This window comes from Haliotis rubra, unplaced genomic scaffold (genome assembly GCF_003918875.1).
Source record: "Haliotis rubra isolate DU_JTF1 unplaced genomic scaffold, ASM391887v1 Scf1191, whole genome shotgun sequence".
Classification (NCBI taxonomy): domain Eukaryota; kingdom Metazoa; phylum Mollusca; class Gastropoda; order Lepetellida; family Haliotidae; genus Haliotis; species Haliotis rubra.
Window position 1 is genome coordinate 19,226 of NW_025765105.1, and position 12,265 is coordinate 31,490.

The following is a 12,265-nucleotide window of genomic DNA, read 5'->3' on the forward strand; positions in this document are numbered from 1 at the left end:
ACAATGTCTGTCTATAGACACGATCACGCACTAACAACTACACTACCACAATGACAGGTGTGGATACAGGGTTTTGGAGAAGGGGTTGGGGTGGACATAAATCATGAAGTCCAAAGGTTGGGGTGAAATGCTTCTCAGGGAAAATATTTCGGGCGTGAGGGATCCGCTCCTGAATGGACATGTACACGATCACGCACTAACAAATACACCACTACGGTGGACATATACACGATCACGCACTAACAACTACACTACTACAGTTGGCATATACACGATCACGCACTAACAACTACACTACTACAGTGGGCCTTTACACGATCACGCAGTACCTACTACACTACTACAGTGGGCATATACACGATCACGCACTAACAACTGCACTACTACAGTGGGCATATACACGATCACACACTAACAACTACACTACTACAGCGGGCATACACACGATCACGCACTAACAACTACACTACTACAGTGGGCATATACACGATCACGCACTAACAACTACACTACAGTGGGCATATACACGACAACGCAGTAACAACTACACTACAGTGGGCATGTACACGATAACGCAGTAACAAGTCCTACAATTACTTGTCTCTAAATATTTTCTGCAGAAACCCAAAAATGTGAGAGGGTTTGTTTGAACAACATATGCATTATGGTCCCTGTTTAAAATGGCTACGACACGCCAGTTTGAAAATGTGTTTGAATATGTGTAAACTGAAAAAGAGGAAAGAATCGGAATAAACCCATTTTGTCCCAGCCAGCTGTCATCCAGTGTCTGGCTACCCTGCATGAAAGTTTGTAGTCATTCCCACTGACATTTCATCAAATAACATAATCAGTATATGTAAACATCATTACATAAATTGTTTGATCAAAGAGCTTGGTTTACGTGACTTATCAAATAATGCCACATATAAGGCCAGTTTGTTAAATGAGGAAGAAATCTGCCTAAACCATTTAAGGTGTACCATGTTATCAACATTTGGCTTGACATTCAACCTGAAGACATGTCCATTCCTCTTTTGTACTGGATTCCAAAACAACTTAAAAATCCGTACAAGGAGAGATTTACTGCTGGTTCCGGCAAATGTACCACCCTGTCTCAGAGATTAACCATAATCCTTTATACTATCAAACAAGGACTTTCTCGATATTCACACACACATTTCGAGACAAGCGGAAATAATACCAAGTAGATTCTCAAAAACGCAGAGGATTTGCTTACATTTTCAGAATCTCAGAAACGTTCTGTCAAAACACTTTTTCAATATTGTATACCATTAACCCACATAACAAACTTAAGGAAACACTTCATTCCTTGATTCATGGGGCTTTTATAAACAAACGTGGTGAACAAAGATATACTACATATCTATCTTCAGAGGTTCAGGACAGTTTGTCAAAAATGAAAGCAAATGTCATTTCAAATTCAACGAGAAAAGATGTGAAATGCTCGACTTGCTCATTGATAACATCTTTGTGAAGTTTAGGGGTAAAACATTTCGCCAAGAAGTAGGCATCCCCATGGGCAACAACTGTGCTCCCCACCTTGCGGATGTTTTTTTTCTGCATACAATCGAGCCTGCTCTTTTTATCCGGATTTCGTCATGAATAGCGTCACGACACCACTGCTCAGAAGTTGTTTGGTCAAGGTTACAACATTCAAGGTCTCAATAAAGCTTTCAATAAATTTTATGGAAGACATGTGGAGGAAATTTGATGTATCAGTTACCAAAATAATGTCCCATGAAATTCCCTATTTTGACTTATACCATACGTTCCCGAATTATTTCAGGTGAACAAATAACTAGACTTAGCATATGTTTATGACGGGTGACCCCGGTGGGGCAGGATGCGCTCACCTTTTTGCGAATATTTCATAGTGATTCATAAACACACGCTCTGTCATCGTATGGTGACAAACGGTGGATTGTCTGGTCCTGACTCGATTATACAGCTGCAATACTGCTGCAATAAATATCTGCTCACGATATAGTCACAATTGTGCAATCGATTCTGCTTTTGGCTGAGATTTGTAATGAATATGGACAGGGTTTTCGCTTCAATGGTGTTGTTAAAACTTCACTCAGCAAGATTGAACCGATTTCATGACGGTCACGTTTTACTGGCAATGCGTTGCTGAATTGAAAATGAATTTGTTGATGCTGACACCGTGTTGGTGATGAGTAAGTAAGAGAGAGAGAGAGAGAGAGAGAGAGAGAGAGAGAGAGAGAGAGAGAGAGAGAGAGAGAGAGAGAGAGAGAGAGAGAGAGAGAGATACCAACAGAGAGAGAGAGAGAGAGAGCAACATCAGAGAGAGAGAGAGAGAGAGAGAGAGAGAGAGAGAGAGAGAGAGAGAGAGAGAGAGAGAGAGAGAGAGAGAGAGAGAGGCGTTTAATATGTACTTGATTGTGACATAGTACTTTTTGCATAAAATTCAAAAGCTCTTACTTCTCTGTGTCATATTGTTTCGTCAAACGTTATCATAGTATTGCGCGGAAATCTGAAATGGAATATTGATGTTATGTAATAAATGGTGTCTTTTAAATATATTTCAGCAGAGGTTATCAGTATTTAGATGTGTGCTGTATTGCATGCAATTCTTAGCATTCTGCCAATGAGCTACTTAATGGGAGGTTGACTAGCCTTGTGGTTAAAGCGTTTGCACGTCACACCGAAGACCCGGGTTCGATTCCCACATGGGTACAATGTGTGAAGCCCATTGTGATATTGTTAGAGTATTGCTAAAACCGACGTAAAACCATACTCACTCATTATACACTACTTTAGATGCTAACATTGCCACACAACTCCACAATCTCACAAGGAAACTCTGTGTGTCGAGACAAATCAACAATTTGACGAAAAGATTTGAATGAAAATGCCCAGACGTTTACCCTTTCGGTGAATTCAGGATAAATGTGACAAATTATATGTTGGCTGTTTCTTACAAAGAGAGTGGATTTCATTCAAAGCTGTAACCTGAAACGTATTCCGTACAAAGGTAGTACAGTCATTGTGAGCTGGTCCATGGCGATACACCTTGACAAAACACATTTTTAACATGGTTAAACAGAATTGCTTTCCCACAGAGAACGTGGATTATCTATTTTTGTTCCTGACGTGTTTTGTGTAGAGTAGACAGACAGATTTTTCAACGTTGTTTAAAGCATTATATCTATATGAAAGCATACTTTGCGCTCCGACATTTTGTCATGCTGAGCTGCACCCAAACATGAAAAATACTTTTGGTGCAAAATTAAATAACATAAATGACTCATTTATAATAACATGTAACTCAAGTGAGTGAGTGAGTGAGTTTAGTTTTACGCCGCACTCAGTAATATCCCAGCTATATGGCGGTGGTCTGGAAATAATCGAGTCTGGACCAGACAATCCAGTGATCAACAGCATGAGCATCGATTTGCGAAATTGGGAACCGATGACATGTGTCAACCAAGTCAGCGAAACTGACCACCCGATCCCTTTAGTCGCCTTTTACAACAAGCATAGCCGCCTTTTATGGCAAGCACATGGGTTGCTGAAGACCTATTCTACCCCGGATCTTCACGGGTCATGTAACTCAAGAAAGGAAGAGCACAAATACGAAAGTAAACTCTGTCAAAAAAGAAACGCAACCCCTGTCCTCAGATATGAAAAATTCGTTTGAATGAAGTTATTGCTTCCAAACTAAATTTTATTCGAATGTATTGAAATGATACACGTAATTAATGAAGATTACCATCCAAACAACTGCATTTGTACGCATAAGTGTATTTTATTGCTTATTCCGTCACAACGCATGAAATGACCCTCATGGTGACTTCGCACAAAAAAAACACATGCAAATCATGAAAATGGCAGTTAATGTAGGGGTGTATAAAAGCCCATGTGCTTCCGTATTATATTCATTCATTTGTCGCCGAAAAGCTGTGTTAAAATGCCACGATTGAGTGCTGCCGACCGAAATATCGCCATTGGTCGTGTTCAAGCCGGAGAAAGTTTTGGAACTGTTGCACGGCACCTAAATGTTCACAAAACAACGATATCCCGACTTTGGAGCCGCTACAACAACTTCAATTTGACCAACGATCGTCCGAGAAGTGGAAGGCCAAGAATCACGACCCCCTTCAAGATCGGTACATCCGGGTCCATCACCTGCGTAATCGGCATGCCCTACCAACCGTGACTGCCACACAAATACCAGGTTTGAGGAGAGTGTCAGCTCAAACGATTAGGAACCGTCTGAAAGAAGCGGGTTTACGTGCCTGTAGACCAGTTGTTGACCTGTACTACGCCCCCTACATCGACGCCGACGACTCAGGTGGTGCAACAACGTAAGGATACGGACTTTACAAAACTGGAGGCGAATCTGGTTTTCTGATGAATCACGTTTTCTTTGCAACGTCACGACGGAAGACAGCGTCTGTATAGGAGACGTCAGAAACGTTTTGCGCCCATCTGCGTCCGACAGGTGGACAGATTTGGCGGAGAAAGCGTCATGGTTTGGGGAACCATCTCATACAACCAGAAATCAGACTTGGTGATCGTTCCAGGAACCTGACAGCCCAACGTTACATCAACCACGTGTTAGAGCTTCACCTTCTCCCGATTATTGACCAACAGACACAGATTTTTCAACGGGACAACGCCCGGCCTCATACTGCACGTGCAACAATGAACTTTCTGCAGAATTCCAACGTCAATGTCTTGCCATGACCCTCTAAATCACCAGACCTCAACCCTATTGAACACCTGTGGGATACTCTGATCGACGCGTACGTCAACGTCAGCCGCCGCCACAGACGCTGCAACAGCTCGCCGTTGCACTGCAGGAGGAGTGGAGAGCCATTCCCCAGGAAAGAATCCGGCGTCTTATCCGTTCTTGTCCAAGGAGATGCCGTGCAGTGATTGCAGCGCGTGGTGCTCATACGAGATACTGAGAAAGACGCCCCCCTGGTGACAAACTGGTGTCTGTGAGATGACTTTTGAAATGACAATTTTAAACATGCCCATCTGGGTTATTATTCTGCCAAATTTCAGACTTCTGTCTTAAATAATAAAAATGCCGTGTCGTCCTAAAACTTCAGATCAAAATCTCTAAAATACAGGGGTTGCGTTTCTTTTTTGACAGAGTTTATATATTGTATGTATTCTACACATGGTTCAGATTTGTTATTTTTAATTACTGATGAGGGTAGAAAAACCTTTATTGTCCTTTATGTAACGTTGGAATAGAAAATGATATTCATTTTACACTGTTATCAGGAATTAAGGCAGAAATATATACCAGACCATTTACTAGCAAAACAACCTCTGTATGCATTTATATCCATATACCCCCCCAAACCCCCAAAAAACAACAACAACAAAAAACAACAAAAAAAACCCCCAAAAACAAACAAACAAAACCCCCCAAACCAAACAAAAAAAAACCCCAAAAAAAGAAAAAAAAGAAGAAAAAAACAAATTCGACTAACTTAGAACGCTATTAAAAAAATCTCGCCCATGGGCCAAAAATATGTTGGCGAGATTGTTTAATATCGTTCTAAGTTAGTCGAATTAAGTCAAAATGAGTTGAAATTTGTGTCATGATGCTTATAAACATACACTCATTCATTTACAACCTCCAAAACATGAATTCTGATCGAAATTAAACATTCTCGCCCATGGGCCACTGTTCGCCCATAGGCCGGCGAGCGAGTTTAAATTTAAGTTTCCGAAATTATTTATTTTCATTTTTTTATCCTTGGCATAATTTCATACCAACTGCATGTTTAATTTGGTCAAATCCTTTGTGAGAAAGTGCCAACAGTGCGGAGAGTTTCTGGACTTTTGTGAGTCCAGAATTAAATTGTGACGTATTTAATCCATTTTAATATTTACATACATTTTTATCAATATTGTTATAGTGAGAAAAAATATATACAGTGTAAATGACAAAAAATACCTTTTCACAGATGCGATTTATATATAAAATTATTTTGTCCAGGAATAAACTTATAAGTTGAAATGCATTGTTTGCTTTACATACAGAAACTTGGCAGAGTCCATTTCACATGAGAGGGTGGACATCATCTAAACTGTTTATTTGAGATCCCCCATTACCCTACACTTTTTGACGCCCAAAGGTGTAGGTGAATTGAGAGTGTAACAGACACAGCGTTTTGCAATATAGTTGTATATAGTTGTATACACAAAGACGTGAACCATTAGGTCCCTATTTTTGTACACAATTGTATGAGTTATCTGACTAATCATAGCTGCACATGTTATTAATTATACTTTGAAAGGAAATAATAACAACGCATTAATGATTGCCGGTGTAAAATACTGAGTGTTGTAAAACTGTAAACATGCACACACTTGGTATGACCTCTTTTTGATTCGGAATCCAGACATTATCCCATACGGACAAGCAATACCAGCAGTAAAAAAGAGGTAAAAAGAACATCATCATCTCGTGATTGCTGGAGGAACTACAGTGAAAGGTCCAAGGTCCTCGGGTACTGACAAAGTACCTCTTGCTCATCCCTAATTGTCAGTGCCGGAGAACGAGAGTATACAGCCATTCCAGGTGCAGGTACGTCAATCCAGCCAGAACACAGTCGACGCTAATTACCCGGCGTTATCCAAACATTGTGTACCTTCAAAGTACCGTTTAATTTATGGAGCATAACTACCTTGGACACTTTGTAGTTCGTTAGTTAGATCATGTCATAGTGTACATGTCTTCTTCAGGATGCGTTCCAGTCGAGAATGTGAGGTAGAAGTTGCTATGTCAGATTTGATGGAGTCTGGGGACTCTGAGCATGGTGAAATGGAACGGAAAGAGAGAGAGAACAATGGGCTTCCGAGATAGAATACCTGCTGTCCATGATTGGTTTCTGCGTAGCCCTTGGCAACGTCTGGCGATTCCCGTACATCTGCCAGAGAAACGGTGGAGGTACTAAATATGAACATCTTCAAATTAATATGGTGTTGACCATTGTTTCTTTTTCTGGTTCACACTTGATGATTTATAAAAGCCAACAATGCCACTGAGTGCGGTGTTAAACAAGAAACAAACTGGCGGACCACTACTTATTACTGATTCGGTGTTCCTGATGCATACTGTCGTAGTCTATGCTTATTGGGCATTTAACATATATATTTCTTTTCCAGTTTAATGATATTATGAACAAAAGACGTTGGTTACCGACAGAAATAGCTTCTACCTTACTTCGTATGAAGCTGTTTGTGATCACTCTTCTAAAAGAGTTTTTTGATCTAGGTAAGACCAAACAAACCAGTGATCGACAACATGAACACCGATCTACGCATTTGGGATACGATGACATGTGTCAACCAAGTATGCGAGCCTGACAACTCGACCCAATTAGTCGCCTGTTACAAGCATGAACCATGCACAAAAATACAAAATGTCTGTCTGTTTTAGGGGCGTTCTTGATTCCTTTCATCGTGTGTCTTGTGCTGTGTGGTCTTCCTCTGGTCTTTCTCGAGATTGCTCTGGGGCAGTTTTCTGGAATGAGTCCTTCCCACGTCTGGAGCCTGTGTCCTTTGATGAAAGGTTGGTGACAACTGCAACAGTAACATATATTTATGATATGCTACATAACAGTTTGCTTGTTAGAGCAAATATAAAAGTGACATAAGAGTTATGCGATTACAAACCTTTGAAACATTGTTGAGTATACTTGAGTGAGGAAGTAGGAAATTAGTTGCTCTTTGATATCACAGAAGAATTCACCACAGTAGAAATGGACTTCGCAAACTGTTACCATTTGGTGAATCAAGCGTTCAGGCAGGTGTACGCCTAAACCACAAGGCTACACAGCAGCCTTTTTGGTTTCCACTGTGATATGTTTCCTGACACAAATTGCATCCAGTGGGAATACAAAATAATAACATTATACGTGGGTACAATTCGGTTACATTCTATATGCAGCATGTAACCAAATAACATCAAACTGTTTTCACACTAGTCCTTATAATTCAAGTAAAATTAAGCCAAATGACAAAATTGATGCCATCTACTGGAGTGTACTTCTTCTTAAGGTAACTCAGTATAACACCAAGCTGTTCTTCAACCAGTTCTTCAACATATCACGTTATTATTTGTATTTTTTGTGCAGGTATCGGCATTGGTATGGTGATCATATGTGTTGGGTCTGCCGTCTACCTGAACGTAATCTGTGGCTGGGCGATGTACTACGCCATATCCTCTTTCAGTTCCGTCCTACCCTGGACGAACTGCAACAACACGTGGAACACTGACACTTGTGTTGCTGGTGTCGAGGCATTGCACCATAGACTAACTGGAGGTATCTCAACCGTTCCCGAATATAACGTGGTACATTACACCTGACAAATGGTAAAGTTGTGAAATGTAAACCCATAAAATCTGTCAGGTTTTAAAATTCAACTTTAAGTGTATAATACTTAAAAATGCTTAAAAAGTGTTTCCCTATCATTTTGTTGAATCGTACAATATGTTGTGCTTTAAGCATCGGATTCTTGTGGTACTGAAACGGTTTTGGGGCTTCTTTCATGTTCCTGAATATGCTGATTATATCCTTCTAAATGTCCGCTAAATCTCTATATAATTCAACTGGACAATGCATGTAAAATAATATTAAACGTATGTTTTTGTGCAGAGTACAATGCCACAAGTGACTGGGTCAACAAGTCCTACAGCTTCAATACTACTGACTTCAGCAGCACAACATACAGTAGTGAGGATTTACACAATCAATATCGTACAGCAGCAGAAGAATTTTGGCAGTACGTGGAAGTTTTCCGTTTGCTATAATGAGAAAGAGAGGATGTGGGGATCGCCGCGACTGCCGTAACGGGACTACGTAGTCAGATAGCCGCAGACACACACACGAAATACTAAATGATGATATCTGGGCAGACAACATAATTCCCTTTTGGAACTCTTCATGCATCCTGTTGTTTCTGATGATATTGATATTTGAAATGTCATCCATTATATTAACCATGGATAGTGTGTCTGTTCGGTGAGCATAGGGTCGAATGTTCGATTGTTGACCGCGTCATATCAAAATATATTAAAATGTGGTATTTGATGGTACATGTATTACGGGCATTAAGGGCTGTTCAGTACAATGTGCTTAGTGGGGTACCCATGATAAACTTTGGCATAGTATCTCAATGGGACAGATGCATCAATCCGGCATACGTTCAGATTACACAGCCAAACAAAGTATACGAGAGCAATTTTCTTGAACCTGATGTTAAAGCTTACACATACCTATATATTCAGTTACAAGGCACTGGGGATTTCAAAGGGTATCGACGAAATTGGTTCGATCAAGTGGGAGATGGCGTTGTGTCTTCTGGCTTCCTGGTTCCTCATCTTCATATGCGCGGTGAAAGGCGTGCGATCTGTTGGAAAGGTATAAATATCATGTCAGATTGACAGACATTTGTGTAATGTAGAGAGAACGATTGACAGAACAGTTGTTACTGAAAGAAAAGAAAACCCTTTTTCTGTAGCATTTTCTGTGTGTGGTGCGATTTCCTGTATACCCATTGTTAAACGAACATTACATTATAGGTACTATAAAATATGATAGATTAACTACTGTATTTGGTGTTGGTGTTGATTGTTGCGGATAGTTCAAAGAGGGTGATGTTTATGATATAATACTTTATTGCCCGTTTATGTCAATATTACAATAGTATGACAATCCAGTACGTTGCGAGAGCAGTGACATGAAGGACTCCACCTTGATACATTTCAGGCCGTCTATGTAACAGCAACCTTACCGTATGTCATCCTTACTGTTCTGCTCATTCGTGGACTGACTCTACCGGGAGGAACCGATGGAGCTGTCTTTTATTTCACTCCGAACTTCAGTAAACTTCTGGAAGTACAGGTATTGTGTCACAGAGCAATGATAAGCAGAGTTTGGGTCGTGTATTATAAGGGAACTCATAAGAGTATCTGATTATCAAATTATTTTATATCTAACATGATGTCAATGACCTTTCAGAGGTAAACTATCTTAAATGTATAAAACTATCAAGATACTTGCAATTAGTGATGAAGGATTTACTTACCACATTGTTGATGGCTTATAGTAGTCAACTGTGGTATTTCAATGATCTACTCAGAATTTCAATGGCTACTTTTCTTTGATAACATTGTTTATATAGAGACTCACAGCATTTTGCTGTGACGTGACATATACAGACTGCCTCATGGCCAAAATGAAAGCGAATTTACCCACTTCCAATGTATAATATTATTATTTCTGTCCCCTTTGGATGCGCATAGTAGAAAACAAAGAAGCAACAGTGTTGTCTATTGGTTTAGGCGTTCACCTGTTCAGTATTGTAGACCAAAGTGTTCCCGAAAATGAATACAAAGGACTGTCAAATCTTCAAGACTCCAGACGTACAGCTTATACTTTTTATACGATGTTCTTTCAAGAATGTTACTGTTACATGTGACCTTCCACTCATTTTGCATAAGAAGGTAATCCTGAAGTGATATTCTCTTCTTCATCAGGTGTGGTTGGAGGCGTGTCTCCAGGTGTTCTACTCCCTGGGTCCGGCCTGGGGTTGTATCATCACTATGTCAAGTTACACCAAGTTCAACACAAACTGTCTCAGGTAATATCAGGACAGGCTACATCCCTTATGTCATGTTTCATTTTGAAAGCCATGTCACGGTCATTTCAAGGTTACGTTTGAAAGAGATCTCACTAACATAGCAAGTTCAATCTAAAAGGATCTCATTGGCATTTCAAGGTCCATTCTGAAAGGAATCTCAAATATGTACAATAGATATTCATTTGCATAATGATAGGCTTTGAACGTGTGTATTTGTAAGTCACCATGAAATAGGTATAACTAAAGACGTTTAAGCAAGCATCGGAATATTAAATCAAGTGGGGTTTTTTCAGACTCTTGAAACAAAGTCTCTTTGTGATTTGACACTGACTGACCAACCAGAACTAATACTTGTGATAGAATACATGTAATCTTCTTGTATTTTTTAAATTATGGGACTTAAAACGTAACTTTCTGTTGAACCCACAAGTAAGCTTGATATTGGAAAAGAAGGTTCTCCCTGGCTTCTACTTTGAGTTAATAACTATTTAATAAATAGAGTCTTAACCCCCTTGTACCATTGCTTAAAAGCAAAAGTACTTTTGTTTCGGTTGTCTAAGCTACGTGATATGCATTGTTGAGTTCAAGTATCAGAAATGTAAAGATGCAGTTAAATACTTAAACCTCCGATAGAGGTTAATTGGTGGATGATTGATTGTGTTAATGTACATAGTTTCTGTTTTAATCTTATTCAGAAATGCGATTGTGTGCACCTTTCTGTGTGAAGGAACAAGCATGTATGCTGGTCTTGTAGTCTTCACGATACTTGGATACATGTCCCACGAGGCCAGTGTGCCGATAACGGAAGTTGTGTCATCAGGTAAGTGGATATCATTCTGACATATCATGAATGATGAAGAAAAGAATGTGTGTGAATGTGTGTGTCTGTGTGTGTGCCTCTCTCCCTCTCTCTCTCTCTCTCTCTCTCTCTCTCTCTCTCTCTCTCTCTCTCTCTCTCTCTCTCTCTCTCTGTGTGAGTGAGATATTCTCAGAGTCATTCTCAAAATTCGTGCATATTTCATGTTGGCAAAAATGGCAAAGTTTGTTTTCTGGTTTTATTTTGAAATGTTGTTGATTACGTTCATAGTATTCTGAATATATAAAACATAAATTATGCAATCTTAACGACGTTTATTTTCCATATTTATCCTTTTTATTAGAAATTTCATGACATTGCGTCAATACCGTTACGAACTTTTAGCGTCATTTTGAAAAGAAAACAATCCAAATATGATATTCATGTAATGTACATATATATTAAAATATGTCGTTTTACAATATAACATGGCTAATGGGTTTGGCTAGTGACACAACAACGGCAGTGACATTTTTAATAATAGCCAGGTTTATATGTTTACTTTAAGAGATAATTAATGAAATTTTTCAGTCAGATATTTTAGAACGTTTGAAGAATATGAAATAGGCAAAAGACTCACTTATGGATGTCCCTGCCATGTAAAAAACAGGTAAAGACTGCATGTTACGGCAGTGAATATTGTAACGGTATATTATGTCACTACTGTAACGGCCCTATCACAGCTGGTTTCTTCTTTGTCACAGCCGTTACACTACCCTGTCCTTACAGTAACAAAACAATCACACTTATATG

The 12,265-nt window shown here is 39.4% G+C and overlaps 1 protein-coding gene across 2 annotated transcripts in view; it reads left to right on the forward strand.

Moving 5' to 3' along the window:
* LOC124261152 (sodium- and chloride-dependent glycine transporter 2-like) overlaps positions 1-12,265 on the forward strand; it is an 86,720-nt gene that overhangs the window by 3,950 nt on the left and 70,505 nt on the right. For both annotated transcript variants that reach the window (XM_046695488.1, XM_046695481.1), the window contains exons 2-10: positions 6,411-6,595; positions 6,754-6,958; positions 7,451-7,582; positions 8,148-8,336; positions 8,670-8,796; positions 9,302-9,434; positions 9,783-9,917; positions 10,553-10,656; positions 11,352-11,476. In XM_046695488.1, the coding sequence (XP_046551444.1) occupies positions 6,889-6,958; positions 7,451-7,582; positions 8,148-8,336; positions 8,670-8,796; positions 9,302-9,434; positions 9,783-9,917; positions 10,553-10,656; positions 11,352-11,476 (1,015 nt within the window). In that variant the 5' untranslated portion in view covers positions 6,411-6,595; positions 6,754-6,888. The remainder of the gene's footprint in view (positions 1-6,410; positions 6,596-6,753; positions 6,959-7,450; positions 7,583-8,147; positions 8,337-8,669; positions 8,797-9,301; positions 9,435-9,782; positions 9,918-10,552; positions 10,657-11,351; positions 11,477-12,265) is intronic.